The following is a 19494-nucleotide window of genomic DNA, read 5'->3' as shown; positions in this document are numbered from 1 at the left end:
GTAAATGTAGTAGGTAGGCCTTGCATATTCCCCTAGAAAATTTAGTTAATACTTGGTAATGTTTAAAGGAACGTATTACCATTTAAAAACTCTTACTGCATTTGTTGTCATGTAAGGAAACACATTTAAGCACTGACACTAGGAGAAGTATTTCACGTGGACTGATTCAGTCTAGCATATAAATAAACGTTACAATTAGGCAAAGAGCAGAAGCTTCCACAAATCATAGGCACAAAACAGTCACCCTATACTCTCCAAATGCACCGAGGGTGTTACAAGGTGTACTCGGCACTGATCTGAAATTCAGAAATCCCAGATATGTGGACAACCACTTGACTGGTTTCCTGTGAAGCACGTAAACAATACTTCAAGGGTGTTCCAATTCTGTTTGCTAATTACAATACCTCCAAGCACTGCTGCAGATGGGTTTGCTCCCAAACTCAGATATTGCTACGTGCCAGACACGGCATGGGAGGAAGGTGACCGATTGTCAACCCCCAGCCCCAATACTGCCGAGGTTTCACGCTTCCCACCTGTACCACCGGCTGCCGATGGGGCTGGAGCGGGAAGTGGACGTGCCGCCGGAGGAAGGACATATTCGAGGGCAGCATGCGAGGCCGCCGGTGCCCGGGGTGGTGCCGGGCGGCGGGGAGAGAGACTGGCGGGAAGGAGGCCTAGGGCACCGCTCGCGTGTATCGCCAGGACGAGGCCGGTTCCCCGCCTGTCAGGCACCATGTGCCAGCCAAACGGCAACGGGGACAACCGGCGCGGATGAGCAGCAGCACCACCCAAGCCGCGACAGCCAGCCCACCCGGGGAGGACGGGGCAGCCCGGCGCGCCGGGGCGCCGGAGGGTGGGCCCGGGCCGGCCCGGCGGGCCCCGGTGTGCCGTGGAAGGACAGCAGGCCCGGCCCCTGCTTTACTCACACTCGGGGCAGCTGCAGCGGCGGCGCCCCCCGCCTCTGGAACACGCCGTCCACGAAGACGCCGTTCTTGCCGAGGCAGCGCAGGTAGAAGTCCCCTCCGCCGCCGCCGGTGGCAGCTGCGGGGTCCCCCTGAGGCGGAGGCGGCGGCCCGTCCGCGCCGGCCGGTGGCGGCGGCGGGGGAGCGGCGGTGAAGATCTCCAGGTGGCGCCGGGAGATGAAGCTGGAGTGGCCCATGCTCACGTCCACCGAGCCCTGCGACGAGTTGCGGCCGATGGTCACCGAGCGCTTCTTCATGAGGTACTCAAACTCCCGGCCCTCCAGCCGCGCCACGGCCGCCGCCGCCGCCGCCGCCGCCATCTTAGCGAGCGAGGGAGCGGGCCGCCCTCCGCTGCGCCCCTCCGCCCGCACCGGCCCCGCAGCCGCAGCCGCCGCCAGACACAGGCAGGGAAGGGGACGCCGCTCAACCCAACCTGACGCAGTCCGCCGCTGGCTGATGGACGGCGACGCCGGGCCAATGCGCGGCCCGCACGCCCATGGGGCTATGGCGGCGCGGCCAATGGCGAGCTGCGCCGGGGCCAGCCCCGCGCAGCACGTTCGAGTGTCGGGGCCCGAGAGCACGGGAAAGGCCCGGAAAACACGGAGCAGATCCGCGCGCGGGGGGAGCGGAGCAGCCCTTCCCGCCCGGCGGAGGCGCCGGGAGAAGCGCTGCGCCTAGCTCCGGGGCCTGCCGCGGCGCTGGCGGCCCGAGGGAGCGGCGGGGCAGCCCCTCCCCGCCCGGCCGGGAGGGTGGGGGGTGGCACAGGGCGGTGCTGGCCCGCCTGCCATCTTCCTCCGGTAGTCCCTTCCCTTCTCGGGGCCGGGGCGGGCTCCGCGCCTCTGGCACCTGCAGGAGGCCGGACTGCTGCCGCCCCCTCTTCGCGGTCCCCCGGGGACGGGGTGAGGTGCAGCCCCGTGCTGGGGCCCTGAGCAGTGCTGGCGGCGCCTCACGTGGGCCCGTAGGGGTTTGTCACCGGGCAGCGAGGGCCCCAGCCCTGCCCTACGGAGCAGCGCCCGCGGGAACGGCGCGAAGCAGGGCCCGGGAATGGCCGCATACAGCAAATGGGGGGGCCGGACAGTGCTGGGGGTGAGATGCGCCCGGAAAGCGCTTCGTAACTGCTCAAGTGTAGCCTTAAAAGACCACAGGAAAATAAAACACAGGTGTGACACAACACGAGCATGGGATAGTCTCCCACGGCTTAGCTAAAGCTGGAGGTGACTCCCCAACTAGATTTGCAACATCCGTAAAACAAGTACAAAGCTTTACATTTAGAAGTTTCAGGTAAGTCAGTGCTCACACCTCACTCGGCTTTACTTCTCGCTTCCTCACAGGAACTAGGGCACAAAGAGCAAGGAAAGAACCCGGCCCCCTGCCCCCAGTCATGACAGAAAGCACACCACGGGACAAGGTCAGAACCCACACCCGTGCCTTCCACCTGAACACGCTGCCACAAAACACACGTTAACTGTACTCGGCTGTCAAACGTAGCACCCGCAAGCAGAACACTTTACCTGCTCCAAGCCTCCCCGCACGGCCTCCGTGCCCCGCTCTGGCTGTCACAAGGACCAGGCATCCTGTTAGAAGGGAGAAGTAAAAACTTGAGAAACACTTTTGGCTATAAACTGTGGAGAGAGTGCTAAAACACTTTTTTGTATATATACAAATATAAAACCTGCAAACGCTTCAAAGGCCGAGATAGCCTTACTGTATTCTCAAGCACTTTATGTTTAGAAGGGGGTTTTGTTGTTTATTTCGGCTTTTTTACAGCACTGAAGCTCACTGTTATTTAGTAATTCAGAATACATTTAAATCTTTTATTCAGTGCTCTGCAGGAATTGAAAATCATCTTTAAAACCATTTTTATGCTTCAGACAAAACCAATCAACTCACTAGCAAAGATCCAGTAGTACATTTAGAATTCAAACTTTGGATTTTGCACATTTGAGTCAGCAGATCTGTAGAAACATTTTATGTATGCCTCGGAACAGAACACGATGCCTGCTACCTGCAGAGTTATGGCAAACCAGATTTCTACCCTTGGGATTGTAACAGCACTTCTTCTAAGCAGCTACAACACAATTCCGTACTGGGTAAGTCCATTTATACAATCACATACGCACACTGCATGCAGCAAAATATAGCAACAGTTTAGAGCTTTGGTTGCTTTTACAGAAAACTTTAGTTAAATCTTGCCCACACTTTGGTATTTAGAATCAGACTTTCTTCTATCCCAACATATGTTTGGCACAGAAAATGTGGAGCATCAGAAAGCTAGTTATGACTCCCTGATTCGCAGCTTTTTTTTTATCCCTTGGCTCCACTGCAACTATAGAAATGTTGTGCCTGCTTTGCTATCAACCGGTTCGGGATCCTGAGGGTTACACCAGCTGAGAGCTACCCGTGGATTTCCATCTCCTAAACCCCCCCTGCGCCTGCAGGGAGAGAGAAAGCAGCAGATTGGGAGAGCATGCAGGTGAATTCCCATCTGGCCAGCAGCACTTCCCACCACTCTCGTGGCTGCTCAGTTTGCAAAAGTTCAAGGCATTAACGCATCCGTAACATTTTCCATTATGTGAATCACAACTTTGTTAATTTGTGTTAATTTATTAATAACATCCAGTACTAAATGCACAAAGCTGATACACCTTCCTGTTCTCTTCATGATGGAACAGCATAGAGAACACAGCTATCGACACAGAATGCTGAGCAGCTTTGCAGTACAGACTGAAATTACTCTTTAAGTGTCCAACTGTCAGTATGCTTCTCTAAAAAAAGTGACTGAACATCATCAGAAAGTCTGTTGACTTTTCTATTGGCAACACCATAGAGCAAACACCAAATTCCACTGTCAGAAGCTATATTCCTTTTAAGAGGACAGCTGAGACCTTTCTGCCCCTGTTTTTCTAAACTGGTGTGGATTTAGACACTTTGTGACCTCACAAAATTGTGCGGTCACGGGTCATTACGACCTGCCCACTTGCCATTCTGTTCTCTGCTGGGCAAAGCAGGAGACAGAGCAGGTAGATGTGGTAGAACAACTTACACACAGCTCTCCCACACTGTTCTGGGTGTCTTGGTTCCCCAGAAATCATTCCTTGGACATACCCTGGTCCTGATCTTTGAGCTGCACAGCACATACCTACTCTTCCACACATTTTTCTTCCTTACAAGCTGAGCCTACTTTGCATCCACCATAACTACTCAGGACAAAATCAGGGCTTCAGGATACCAACCAAAACAATCTTCTGAGGCACTTATTTGCTGCACTTGCCACTGACACTACGTGAGGTCTCAAAGCACCCACTGCACTCCTCCACATCTGAACTACGCAGCCCATTGTTACCACTCCACATGGCATTATGCAGCATCACAGAAATGAAGAATAAGCAAACCTTACCCACCATCATCTAAACTTAAAACAATCTGACCTAGTTTGAACACAAATGTATACAGACTATGTAAGGTCTAATCCATTAATACTACTTTATTTGACCAACTTGCTTTAAATGACTACATATTTTTAGACACGTTCTTTTTTTCTTGAAGCTATAGCAACACAAGGGTGTTCATTTACAGCCTGCTTGTGCTGTAAACTATCACATAATGAAGTTTTCTTTATTTGGTTTTCTTATTACATATATGTGCCCTGTACTGAGGGCTATGAAGTGGTGAAGCAGCCTTCTCAAGATGCACATTTTCCCGTATCCAAAAGCATGGAATACTATTAGAGGAAATTGATGAATAATCAAGTAGATTAAGTGACCCTAATTGCTTACTTTGACACAACCAGCATTAAAGAGCTTTTAAAAGCCGTTAGGAGCTATCCATAACCTTTTTATTGCAGCAAGTGTCACAAGCTTCCAGTGAGATTTGATTTTTGTTAAACAAAACCCTACAAAGTTAATTGGCAAAACCACTTCTCAGTAAAATTCAGACATGATTTACCGAGATAAGCACTTCAAATACCAGAACCTGCACAGCCAAATGAAGATTTCACGTATCGATATCCCGGCACCTGACAAGCACACATCTTTTCCTATTTAATAGGTGAGAAGCCCCTTGTAAGCAATAACAACTTTCTCCAACACAGCCTCAAAAACACTGCCATATACAACCACATTTTTAAGTAATCCCCCAAACCATACTGGAGCTCTTTACATGCTTAAATTTAACCATGTGTGTAAAACTTAGTGGGACTAGTGCTGCAACTTAGTTGTTTTCTCAAAAATGCATTTTGGTCAAGGGGAAAGTGTTATAAAAGCATCATGTAATTACTTCAAAGTATTAATAGGAAATTATTGGGATGGTGTGCAGCTCCCTAGTTACAGACCCAGCCCATTCCTGAAGTGACTTTAAAATCAACAGGAGAAAATAAAGAGCTATACCTGAAAAGTTAATTTTTATAGGCTTTTTTTTTCCTATAGGAAGGCTGGAAAATGTAATACTCCTAAGAATGCCCAAGACATCCAGATGAACAGGGGTTTTTGGTAGGAGGAACTGGGGAGGGCAAAACCAGCTACCTGACCTCGACTAGTCCCTTGTTAGCGTACTGCTGACCTCGGAGAGAAAAGAAGTCAGCGCTGTACGAACCAAAACCAGCTTCCCCGCCGACATCGCCCCGGGCGGGCTCGCCTCAGGAGATGGCCGCCCGCCTGAGGGGAGTCGCGCGCTTCCCGCCCTTTACCCAGCGCTCCCCGCGGCTTATGGCGGCGCTGCTGCCTTCCCGCCCGCCCCGCACCGTGGTGACGCGTGTTTGTGAACACGGCGAGGCCCCGGCGCCTCCTGTGAGGAGAAGCGGGTGCCGGGAGTGCTCCCGGGGTTGTTCTACGCTCCCCGCGCTCCCGTTACAGCCGGGCTGAACGCACACCTTCCTGGGCTGTAAAGGCAGTTTTGTGCGGAGAGGCCTTCGCCCTGCGGCGGTCCGGGGAGGCGGGCAGGCGGCTCGGTTAGTGACCGAGGGATACAGCGCGCAGCGGTTTGCTTTCAGCAACAGCATGAAAGTACAAATTCACGCCTTAAACTGAAGCATCGCACCCACCTTCAGAGGAGGCTGCTCCTCAAGCAGTGCTAAACACCAACGGCACAGAAGGGTATTCAAAAGGCACAGCAGCGCTACCCTGCGTTAACTGGAAATGCAAAGCCTCCATTACTTCACAATCCAGCCTTGCATGGCATCTGAGCTTTGCCAAATAAATTGCTAATTATTCCTCTCGCTTCCGTTTTAAAATCTTAACACCTCAGAGAAAGCTGGACCTGATGATTCAAAAGCATTTTTAATGTTTTGTGAGCCACTTCTAAACAAAGTTCTACCACTATGAAGTCTTGAAGCATAATGAGAGAAACTGAACCTTACCACTTGCAACACTTTCTGGTTTTATTGTTGATCAGTACTTACTGCTATTAGTTATGACCCCATTTAAGCACAATTCTACTGTAAGATTTGTCTTCAAGCAAATTTGCCTTTTTTTTGCCATTAGAGGTTCATCCTTCCACAAAACCAAAGAAAGGCTGGCACTCCTCTCTAGGAGAAACAGCCCCACTAGAACACACCGAGTCTATTCACCATGACAGAAAGGTTTTTACTCTTAATTAATTTTGAGAGTAATTATTTTTCAGTCTCCTTTTTGCAATCCTACATCACATACCTTTATGATACAGTATCATAAACAAACTAAACCTTGCAAAGAAAAAGAAGCAGCTTAAGCTGCCAAGGTCCATCTTATCTGGAAGAGATGTTTCAGGCATCCGAAGGAGGTAACTGCTGCGGTACCATTATACACAGCAGATGCCACTTCAACAAAAACAGAAGTTGTAGTTTGGTTGGCAGAAAACAGCAGGCAAGTGGGAGTGGAGAGTGTAAGATAGGGTAGGCAAATGAGTAAATGATAAAATGAGTTACATTAATCAAAACCAGACAGGAATTAGAGAAATGCGAATAACCTAAATGAAACAGATAACTAAAGGCGAATTAAAACCAGTACTGAGTGTAAGCTAATAATCATCAATAAGAAAAACATACGCTAAAATATTCTTTTCATGACAGAGCATTCTAATTTAGAGTTGTCATTTCATGAGAAGAGAAATGAAACTTATCAAAGTCAGCTTGGTTTTGGTTTGGACTTTTTTTGTTTAGTTTTTTAAATCAATGCCATTCCCTCAGCCAATAGTAAGCAAAAAAAAAACAACCACAAACACCCAAACCCAAAACAACAACAATAACAAAAAATCAGGTTTATTTCTCTTTATGCCTGTCTTCTCTGATATGGTTCTTACTCTGTCCAAAAGGATAACTACAGAACTAAGGAAGTTCAGAGAGGAGTTACTGAGATGATGAAGTATGAAAACACTATTACACAAAGGTTAAGAAATTGCAATTATTTTCAGTAGAGACAAATGTTATCGAAGTAACAAGGCAAAAGCACAGTGAGAACAACCTCATGTTCCATAACAGATATTTTAAGATTTCTATAAGAAAATTGGGTGAATTCAAAGCACACGAAGAATAATCCTATAAGGAAAAGGATAGCAGACCTATTTTTCATATCCCTGTATGTAGCATTGTTATTTTTAATCACATAGCCAAAGCCTGAACAACTTAAAATAGTAAATTTTCTATCCCTATTAGAAGTCCTACATTACAAGGGCCACCTCCTTTTCTCTGCGTAAACAGAAGCTAGCAAAAACTGGTCTTGCCTGTAGTTGCATTTGTAACACTGACATAAGATGGAGCTGGCTGTGAATCTCTCCTGAATACAGGGACAAGATAACGAAGTAAGACTCACGCCTGGCCCAAAAGATTTTCTTATATCCCTAATAAGGGTTGTCATATTTAATTGCTTTTTCTGTGAAACTTACTTAAGTTTACATATACTCTCCAAAACAAATCAAAGCATTGAAAGATTTGAGAGAGAGGAAATTCACACCATTAACTTCTTCTAGGCAGGGGAACACGTGAACAGTTTCTTTTTATAAACCAATTTCTCTATGGGCAGCCAGAGAAAGAAAACAGACCTACAGAAACGTGGATGTGGCGGAATTAACTGATTATTTTCTCCCAAACTGGATGTTGAGAATAAAATTAAAAGACTATGTCAATGATCTGAACAACAACAAAAAGCACTTTAATTTAGGGGAAAAAAAAAAAAAGCAAACAAATGCTGTGCTGGGCTGAGTGTGTTCAAGCCCTGTGCAAACTATGAGGTGTTCAAAAAACCTCCAAAAGCAGGGCAGAACTACAGACATTTCTGACAGGTCAGAACAGGAGTCTTGTCAAGATTCAGAGTCATCTTCACACGTCTGGCGCTACAGAAGGGACAGCACAGACTGGTCTGAGATTACCTTTAGGAAAAAAATAGAAAATTGTCCAGATATGAATACCAAAATCGTTTTGACACTGAGAACCAATGAAACTACCAATGAATCACCAATGAAAACCAATTTAGACGTACTATAAACAGAAAATAATATTGAGGCAGAAAGATGTCACTTCTAAATTTTCACCTGGGTCATGCATAATAATCACTCTAAAGGTTAGTCCCTAAGGGAAAACTAGAACAATACATGAGGAGAACAGTTCCCTTCTGTTGGGATGCCAACACAGAGTCGCTGAAATAGCAAGATCCAGAGCAGAAAAGTGAAGATCAGTCTCACCAGTCAGGACCATGACAGAAGGTGTTAGAAAACAGCCATCCAAGTCTGTGCTCAGAAAGCCACAAATGCTCAGAGATGGTAACTACTGACAGACATCCAACTGACGGAGGAATAAATCTCTCTTCTGAGGACTCAAGTTCTTCAAAGCTCATCTCTAGCTCCATTTGTTTTGCTAACTGAATTAGTGTGTGATTAATTTGAGATGATACTCTTCTATTTGTATGTCATTCTCAGCAAAGGAATGGTACAACAGACTATATTCAAAACAGCAAATAAACAACCCCCTCGTGACCAGGATCTGAAGTTTCTTACCTATGTTCTCAAGTGACATTTATTATACAGCACTTTGTGAGGCAACAGGAACTGCCTGTCTGGATCATAACAAAACCAAACAAGGATCTGAAACAATTCACTTATAATTTGTACAGTTGCTTCAGTTAGCAACATACAGTTCTGCTTTGCTTGTTATTAAATAACTAAGTAAGATGCAAAGATGGGCAGGGAAAATGAAGTTGCTTGCGAAAAAAACAAAACAATAGAAGGATAAAGTTGTCTCAGCAGAAGTCACAGAATGTTAACATGAATGGAAGCATTTATATACAGGTAATATATAGCCCCACAATAATAAAATTATAAAAATACACTTACAGCCTTTCTGAGGACGGACAATAGCACTAGAGAAAACACTGTCACATGCATCAACTACATAGCGTGTATCACAGCATCAACCATGGGACTTTTTGGTCTTAAAACCTGTTCATAACCTGTTTATGCAACTTGAAGCTCACTGAGTACAAAAACATTGCAGTTTCCTACTGGAAATACAAGATGCTAATACAGCATGCATAAAAACTAAATATGGGGAAGAAAAAACAAATTAGCCATTTCTAACAGGATCCTAAGATACAAACAAAACTAAAAAATGTGAGTAGAAGTAGAGCTGAAATATTAGTAGGCTGCAAGTCCCAAGGGCACAAACTTGAGATCAGATGACTTTCACACATCACCATCGACTTTTCTAATTCAAAATAGTTTTTCAAGACACTTTTCTCCATAAAAATACTAATTTTAGAGCATGTCTGTAAATGGAACTGCCACACAGAGCCTGTGCTGCAGTCTGCTTTCATTTCCTTGTGGCTGTGCTGGTAGATGACTTGAAGATTTCAGCTAATACAAAGCCAACAACTCAGTGGTTTAATTAGTGTGTTGGCAGGCTCCGTGGATTCAGCTGAATTTTTAACTTTCTACTAATCAGTTTCAAGAGACCATTTGTATTTTCCCCATCACATCCCTAATGGCACTTTTCATTCAAATTGCCTTTATTTTGCTTAATAAAGCTTTTTTTTTCCTCCCCAGAAAACACTTAGTAAGAAGCTATTTGATGGAACCAAACTGATGTAAGCATAATTATGCAAACTGACCCATGACAAGTAACTCAACACATTTACTTTGTCATTTACTGTTACAGAGCTCTCCAGTAATGATTTTATTTGCACATTTGGGTCAGTGATGGTCTTCCTGTCTGACTGACAGGATGGGGTTTTTTGTGTGTGTGTTTTACTACTTCTAACTTTTAATAAAACTACTGATTTTTTTAATTCCAAAGCGGGGATCTTTGGCCACTCAGGTTGGACAAGCTTGGAAGGCAGCATTATCAATTTAGTTTGCTTTGGTATGACAATACCCACACATACTGCATTTGGTGACATACCATCTCAGAGGCTTTTTAAGTCTTTTATTCTAATAGCCCCTGTACAACTAAAGCATGTTTCTGTAATGTCACATGATATACACATTCTAATTCTTGCATTTCTCCTTTAGTTTGATTAAACAAAGAAGCAAATGCAGATAAGGACATGCTTCCTATAATTAACACCCGCAACAGTCTACAATTACTCCTACAGATAGCATTTTCCATTCACAGATTTTCAACTTTTTCTGAAAATCAGACATCTGTGATTCTGTCCATCTTTCCACAAACCTGAAAGCGTAAACACAGCTGAAAATCTCACTCTGGTAATTTTCTTCCTTTGTAAGGAGAGACAGAAAGGCTGTTATTTGCAATAGAAGAGTTACAGTCACTCCTGAGCCTGGCGTTTAGTACACAAGAAAGATGCACACAGTGCATTCATCACCCAGAAACCATAACTGAATATAACAAGATTAGAGGTAGGCAGGAGAGGAGAAGGAATCACTGGACATCCAAAACAGGAACACATTTGTGTCTAATAATCTTTCCCGCACACACACACTCCAATCCTCAATACAGATTTTTAAATACAACACTTCACCTCTTTGAGAATCCATGGTTTCACTACAGCATTAAATGCATCAACACTGCATTGTATTTTGGAAATCACCTTTGCCATCTTGCACAACAAAAAAGACCAAATACCAAAAAGTCATCAGAATTGGAAATAAGGGAGATTAAAACATATCCTCACAAACTTTTTTCCCCTCATTCTAGTTTGATTTCTTAAAAACTCAAGCTCATAATTTTAAGTTATACCCTTAATATCCTATTTCTAATTCCTAATTTTGTCACTGAAAGTAGGTATTATTTGCCTAAAATCCCAGTATAATTTGACATAGTAGTTTAAATAACTGGATCAGCTTTTCCCTCAATGCTTTTATGAATTACTACAAGGTTAAAAGGTATTTCACATCACAGATAAATATTTAGCCAACAGTTGAATAGCAACTTTGCAGCGGTAGTGTCCTTTCTGTGATCACCACCAGCGCCCATCCTGACAGCACCTCCCATTGTGCCAGCAGATGTCTGTATGACTAAGAGACAAACCGGATTAAAGAAGTGACAGGAATGAAGAAAAATGACACCACCATTTTGGGGGTGATGAGTTGCCATGTCCCGTTTACCACCTGGCCTCACCCAGTGGCGTGTGTGCTGTCAGAGGCCGTGGTGAGACTGGAATCAATGCGGAGGGAGCACAGGGGAGCAGAGCAGCTGCAGGAGCAGCGCTGCTGAAATGCGAGCCCTGGCCTCCTGTTACAGACACACATCAGACTACCTGTGTCCCTGTTACCCTGAAACACAACCTTGCAACAAGCACACGGTCTTGCTATGAAAAGCTTACAGGAACACGGTGTACATTCACTAGAGCGGTTTTAGCTTTTGATTAAGGATCCTCTTCTGGCTATGGCTTTTGGAAGCTATCTTTAAAAAGAAAAAAAACCCCAAAACACCCTTATTTCTGTATGTAGATTTGCATCGCATTCATAAATCTTGATATTAAGTTATGCAAATCTTTATCGTAAGACCAGACTTTAGAAAATGCTGATTTAGGACTACTTTAGATATAGGTAGACAACAGCTACAGGAATTACAGGAGCGGTGACATTTTCTACACATACATAAAACCACTCCTCCTGCTACCTCCACAGCTGTCTTAACGTGTATAATAGTTCACAACCAAAGTGCAATCTGTTGAGCTATTTGTGCTCAAATCTTGTCCAAGCTCCTAGTGGTGAGATCACACATCAGCACGTTAAAAGACAAGAAACGCTGTCACCTGTGAGAACCACCTACTGCAACCTGTACTTTTGGCTGCCTTCTTGGAAAAGACAAGTCATTTGTATGCATTAAATACATTGCACTTGCTATCTGCAAGTAGTTTTCTCGAATTTGGGATTAAAAACAGCACAAGAAGTATCCCAGCTGCTCTGTACAGATTCAGTTTGTCATCCCAGATCGATAGCTGAATCACAAGATGAACACTACTGTACTATACTCAAAACTAGGTTTAGTTTATCATATGATGAATTTTTAAAATGACAGTAAGATCGTAGTACAATAGGATTTTATCTTATTTTTTGCTACTGAAGATGGCACTTCTTGTCTCGGTGTTACAGAACATTTTCATGTGAAAAACAGGTCACTTGAACTGCTTTGAAATGATTGTTTAAGCAAAGCTCACACACACATCTACAAGGTTGACCATCCAAGAAGGACATATAGGATAGCAAAGAACCATGAAGAGTAAGAAAAACTGATTTAAAAGCATCAGAAGGTTTCCAGTTATTTAAACACCATTCAAACTTGGTTCTCTCCTTTGCTCTTCCCTCCTCTACTTTGCCCTGGAACAACACAAATGACTTTGGGGGGGTGTACACATCTGTCCAGAATAACTGACTTGCAGGTGATTCTGGTTGCTCAAACATAGGGATGTTGGCAATTTATGACACAAAACTAAGTCTTGATAATAATGCACACTTTAAGTTGGGGCTGTCAGAAGGCATTTTAAGAAAATCATAGTGATCAAATAAATCCACGAGCTACCCTGGTTGATCAATGTCTCTGCCTATTGCACATTCAGGGTACATTCACCAGAGCAAAAAAAACCCCAAAATCCAAACTATTATAAAACAAGATTATTACAAACACCGTACATAATAGTAACACAAACACATTCATACATACAGACACACTTGTTGTCTAGATACCCTAAGCCAAGTCTATAGAAAAAACTACCCTGAGTACTGCATGTAAAGCACGATTACAAACATCACTGAGAGGCTGACTGATTTTGGTATCTTAAATACAATCAATTTTACATATAAACACAGGAATACAGAAGAAAGTATTGCTTTATGACCCTTACTGCTTTAAAGTGAGGTGGCAAAGATGCCAGACTTCTCACACCTATCAGCTCTGTCTGATCTCAGAAGCGTCCAATTTATCTGTTGAATCCTCACTACCCACAGGTTTGACTCCTGTAGTGGTGAGGAGTGTCTCTGGAATTATAATGGGATGAAGTATTAATTGCTTCTGCTGAGCCACCAGAAAAGAGAGGAAGCAGGCTTGTCCTGAGACAGGTAACCACTCAACCCACAAAACACGTTCAGGTTCACCATTCCTTTCTAACCCACACTTCATTTACAAATCTCAAACTGAAACTTCACTACTCCCACCTTCCGAATTCCTCCTTTGATGCGTTTTCCCTTCTACCATCCACTGATCAGTACTTTCAGCAGTGACTCATGAGAATGTGCTTAACATGATGCGTTGTTGAAACTCGTTTGGGAGCCTTGATTTGGAAGCTCAAAAGACACACGATGTGAGAATTTCTTGAAAAAATGATGACAGGTATCATCACACTTATGATAGTATTTTATACTATTAAATCTTACAGACAAGTGATATGCCTCATGGAAGTTACATTTGAAATTTACTCCTATTTTACCACAAGATAAAAAAAGAAGGAAGAGAAGTAACTTGAACAAGATGATCTACTAAGTCTGAAGAATTCAGAATAAAAATGGATTCCTACATCCCTGTTATCTTCTTAAATAATTTGTCTAGGTGCAGCATTCTGCTGCCTCCTGAACTTCGGACTGCATGGTCAAGCCTTAGAGACATGCATTCAGAATAAGACAAGAGCTAAGGAATTAAAGAGCCATTCCAAATGGTAAGAAAATAGGGCACTGAAACACTGTTTTCTAGAGTAACTTACTCCAGCCTCTCACCTCAGTTCTGTCCCCCCTCCCAAGTGGTGTCTGTGACAATCTACAAAACTACTTATTTCACAAAAAAAAGCTGCAAGAGCTGGTTTAAATCATTTCTTTCGTGTTTTGTAGGGGTTTCACTACAAAAGTAAATCACAGTATAGAGCCCCTTTCCCCCCCCCGAAAAAAACCAAACTATGAAGCTTTCATGTAATACTGAGTTGAGCATAGTCATGATTATTGTGATTTTAGAACATTACTTCTTGCAAAGGTAAAACAGAATACAGAATTTATAGTATGTTTAAGTTGTTTAGGTCATGGTTTGAAATTCCAGTTCCAGCACAAAACCTGTCTCTATTTGGATGGAAGTTTCCCAGTTTACATACTTAGATACTCACATTCCAAAAGATTTGATAGATCCGCAGTTCTAAGGAAACCAACTGGGACAGTAAAGTCACATTAAAAACACATAAAAAGAGTTCTGTGTTTTTACAGCCACTGTTTGCCTTTCACTATACACCCATACAGAAAATGTTCTTATTTTCATATCACTTAGGTCAGAAAGCTATAGTCAGTGTTGCCAAGAAGCCAGCTATTTTGCTTAGAGTAATTCTATGTGTGTATTCTTAACGTATAATTGGAACAACACTGCAAATTTCTGTAGATTTAGTTCTGACATTTGAATATATCCAAGTTCAGCAATTTCCCTAAGTGCAGAAAAACCTCCTCAGCTGTTTTGACACGAGCATAGCCATTGCTCTCGTATTCTTGGCAGAAACAAGAATCTTGTTTCAGAATCATCAATTCACTAGTCTGCAGCATTGACTGGAAAATACTAATACACTGTTCTACTAAAGTCAGATGTTCAAGAGCATATATTCATATAACAACTCAAAATATATAATTCATGCATATTATATCATTACAAAAGGAATTTTTTCAGTCTCTACTTTTGACTTTTCTTCAGCATGAAGTGCTAGTCTAATGGGGGCTTTAGGGGGAAACATCAGTATGAGCAGAATCACACTACACTCAAGTACTACACACCAAATAATTGTTCTACTAGTAATTCTATGTAGTGAGTGCACCTCAACACATCATTTGCAGTATTAGTTTAACTTTCACAAAAATAAGTCATTCAATCTAAATATTTTTAGTGGGCATTTATACAGGCACAAGAACTAGATTAAAAGAGGCTGACGAGATGGTGCTTAAGCGCCACAGAAGGGCAGAGCTCCTTACTGAAATAAGCTACTGCGGTTGCAGATTCTTCTATGATCTTGGAGACTTTGGAGGAAAACTGAACTGACATTCCTGAAGGCTGAGTCCTCTTCCCTTGAGGTCACTGACAATAAATCTGAGAGCACTGAAAGACACTTCACTGACAACTAGTGTCACTAGTTGCAGTCTTTCTGTGAGCCAAAGTGAGTCACAGACATGAATGACTGCTTAGTAGTCAAAGAAAAGTCTGAAAGGTCCATGGCAAAGAGAGAACACAGAAAGACATTGGAAGTAGTGTTTTCATTGAGAAAGCTTCAAATCATCTTCTCTGCTTTATTTTAAAGAGCTATCTGTACAACATTTGGCGAAAGATAGATTGTTAGTATGGCAGCACAGTAAATCTTGATACTTCAAAAGCAACACAAGAATAGTTCAAAGCAGCAGTTTCTTACAGCAGGTGAAGCAGCTCATTGAAGAAACTGAATGTTGAGTGTAATGACCTAATCAGGGGAATTTCTCCACAGAGAGAGGCTGTTCTAATGTAAGTTTATGGGAAAACCCAGCTGGCTTGAATACTGTAAGATCAAGACCTAAATGCTTATGAAAGTGTGTGGTTAAAGACAACAAAACTCAGAAGCCTGGGAGTTTCTGACTTTCTGAAGAACACACATTGAATACAATCATGCTCATTTCACAATTTCTCAGTTAAAAACTTGCCAGGATTACCCATACTCGGTAACTACAAAACAAATTCAGAACTGCCAACAATATTCTGTTGAACTTGAGTTACTGAAAGTTCTCCACACTCATTTCGTTAAGAGAAGGAAATAATTAAGAAGCATCATATATCAGCTTTCGTAGCATCAAAAGCCAAATCAAGAGATCAAATTAGTTAATAATGAAATATATTTAGATAAATGACACAGTAGCTGATATTGAGTACTAATTTTTTAGAAGGCACTAACACAACACACTATGTAGTTCAGTATTTTTACCCATCATTTTTAAGTGCACCAATAAACTGCAAGAATACCTTCCAGAATGTGGGACATGTTAAATCTGCCCCATAAAAAAAGCATTCCAAGGAACAGATTTGGGATGGAAGCATGCTTGATGCTGCAACTGCCACCAGAGTGTTGCTTTTGTTTTAACCCTTTGAGTTTTAAATAAAACGGAAGGAATGTTTTCATTAACAAAACCTGCAGGAAGTTAATCAATTCTGAATAAGCTTGAGCAATACCTACCAGCATTTTGGCTTGTTGTTTCTTGCTGCCCTTCAGAGATCTACATACAGACTCTCTAGTGAAATAATCCACTCCGCGCACTTTATTAATGCTAGCATAACACAATAAAACTTTAGGTAATTAAGTTTAATGTGCTGTTCAACAAGTAACACGGGATTTCATACTACAACTTACAGTAATCCTTTACAGTTCACAATACCCTCACAGCAAAATCAAAATGGACCAAAACTGCCCCAGTATTGTTATGCAAGAGCTTGGTTTTCTTCTTGCTGGTCACCCTGGAAAGTAACATAATGATAACAGTTACAATATGACATTCAAATATCTAAATAGGAAATATGTTTGCATTGTGTCACAGTGTCTGTCTAACATTAGTACATTCCCCTAATAGAATCTTCTAACTTTAAAATATTACAATAATTCCATTAGTGTTTTTGCATGTGCAATACCTATAATCAGACCAACATGTTTTTATGACATATATACATAGGTTTTATTATAGTGAAACACAGATCAACATTTAGCATTATGGTAAATTATTTAACTGTCACACTAACCACTCCATCTTAATTTTCTGTAAGAAAAAGCCAGATTACACATTCACTTCCAAGTTACATTAGTGAAATAATCATAGGCTGTGGTTTGGGGGGTGGGGTGTTTGGTTGGTTGTTGGTTTGGGGGGTTTTTTTTAATTAAAAACAAACTATGAACACTGAAGACCAAAAGCAGTACATGCAGAACCTTTTAATTCAATTAAGAATTGGTATTTTATAGTTTGGCCAGACTTGGAGAGTCTGGATGCAGATTACTCAAAGCATCAAAAATCAATTTGTTGGTAGAGCACAGGAAACTGTCCTACTAAGCAGGTTATTTCAGTCATGTGGGTTGGGGTTCCCCCCCCCCCCCCCCCTTTCTTTGAAATGTAATTTAAGTTTTTCTTTCCTGCTTACTAAGAAAGTCCTCAGCTGCTCACACTGGAGTCATGGTAAGTCTTCAGCATTAACAGCTTGCTGGACTCTTCCTCAAGATTGTTTAGTTTGTTTCCGAGGTAAGGAATTGACACTTTACAAGTGCTTTGTCTGAACAGTAACCATACAACTTTTCAGACAACAGATTACTTCAGATAAAGAGAAGTTCTGCAATGCAGACTCATGCCAGATCCCATGACTGTGAGAAAAGCCATTCAGCAAAAGATCGTTACGAAAGGAGTTGCCACTATCATTTCAGTAGAGACACAAACTGAAGCTGAAGCCTGCCTTCAAAATCAGATCTTCCCAACTTATCAGTTACTACTGACTGACACCAACTCATCCTATGGGTTTCAGTCTTCCTCACCAAACTGCTGTGACACTTTCAAGTATTTGTTTTGTATTTGTATTCAATTTCTTTTCTTAGATACTTTCCAGAATCAAATCCCAGCAAAGTCAGTTCTATCATGAGAATCTGTCTTGTCAATAGAAGTACAGGCAAAGGAAAGGTTTGAATCGCTATCACTCAAATACTGCAGAAGAATCTCAAATTCCCCAAAGTTTCCTCAAAAAACCCTGTTCAAGTACTTTGATTCAGCATTCTTCAATCTTAATGTCAGAGTAAATAAAAAACATTAAAGGAAAACCATAAATTGTTTATTATCTGCTTTGACAGTTTGGTTTTATGCAAACCAGAAAAATCATTTGCATCCAGACTGGTTAATATTCTAAACGTTAAAGTTGGAAGTTCACAACAGAAGAGGCATTAGAGAACTGGATGTATCCAGGAACCTAACTGGACACAGCTCAGTAAACACTTCCCTTTGGCTATGCCCTGCCAATAACACTTTAAATCAGGTTTCTGAACATTCACCTCTTCCTGTGTTATTTCAACTCTTCACAATAGCCAGAACTCAGAAAACTCAAACCATTTCACCTGGCAAGAACCTTGAAATCCTGCTACTTGACTCTCTCAGTGTTTCTCCATTAAGTCAATTCTCTACAACAGCTATCTCTGAAAGCTAGCATCATAAGGCAAGAGTACAAAACCAAGACAGAAACCAAACATTAAAGCCACCAATGAAGCAGGCAAGTTTTGGGTTCGTGCTCCATTTTCTCTGATATTTCCAGTTCCTTACAGTTAGTGTTCAGCCAACCTAAAACTAGCAGCATAGAACACGAAGTGTACTCTGTAAGGCCAAAACCAATAACAGCAACAGGAAAACATGACACCCAAATGCCTGGAAAGCAGGAAATACCTGCCTTCATCTCCACCCTTCAACAGGAAGTCCAGTACCACACCTTTAAAAACAAGAAGAGAAAGTATGCATTAACATAACCACTGTTCCTTTCCAAAGGAAAGCCACTGTTTTCTACAACAAATCGAAATTTTGCCCACCCATCTAAAACCACCAAGTCAGCATCAGAATTTACTCTTACTTTTAAGGCCCAAGTTCACCTACCAACATGACTTTGGGCAAAGCACTTGCCCACAGTATGGATATCCCCCACAGAAACCCTCAGTAACATCATCACTCTGCCTCACTGCTATACTGTCAATGAAAACCAAACCCAGACACATCACCAGTGAAGTGGTGTTTAGACACTGAAACAAGAAAAATATCCTTATAGAGGCCATACAACAACTCCTGGTAGGTAAATATTCCCTAGAATAACACAGTGTGACCTGGGATGTCTGTCCCATAAAACTCTTTTCTTATTTCTTAATCTATTCTTAGACAGCTGTCCTTTCTTAGCTTTATACAATTATGACTGCATACCTGCCTGATCATTTTTCCAGCATTTTACATACTTGGTGTAATTTAGCATCTTCACATAGATACCACGAGACTGTAACAAAGCCTCATATATCTTACCTTTTAGGTTAAACAGGAAGTTTTTCTTATACCAAACAACTTTTCACAGTATTTCTCACATCTCAGAAGGCTGAAATAAGCAATCAATTAAGAACAAACCCTCTGTCTC

General features: G+C 42.3%; 1 protein-coding gene and 1 long non-coding RNA gene across 10 annotated transcripts in view; both read right to left on the bottom strand.

The window, feature by feature from the left end:
* Window positions 1-19494, bottom strand: part of FOXK2 (forkhead box K2) — a 72287-nt gene that overhangs the window by 50481 nt on the left and 2312 nt on the right. For 7 of the 9 annotated variants that reach the window (XM_030506203.1, XM_030506199.1, XM_030506205.1 and 4 more), the window contains one exon: window positions 2474-2536. In XM_030506203.1, coding sequence (XP_030362063.1) covers window positions 2474-2535 — 62 coding nt within the window. In that variant the 5' untranslated portion in view covers window position 2536. Of the gene's footprint in view, window positions 1-926; window positions 1636-2473; window positions 2537-19494 lie in introns of those variants that run through there. The other 2 variants (XM_030506202.1, XM_030506201.1) reach the window with 2 other exon arrangements.
* Window positions 13432-19490, bottom strand: LOC115616674. Its single transcript, XR_003994345.1, has 2 exons — window positions 18768-19490; window positions 13432-16818 (listed from the first exon to the last, which is right to left on the bottom strand). It is a non-coding gene; the product is annotated as an uncharacterized LOC115616674 (long non-coding RNA).

This window comes from Strigops habroptila, chromosome 14 (assembly GCF_004027225.2).
Source record: "Strigops habroptila isolate Jane chromosome 14, bStrHab1.2.pri, whole genome shotgun sequence".
NCBI lineage: Eukaryota > Metazoa > Chordata > Aves > Psittaciformes > Psittacidae > Strigops > Strigops habroptila.
The sequence above is the reverse complement of the archived record's forward strand: the minus strand, read 5'-3'. Positions and strand labels throughout refer to the sequence as shown.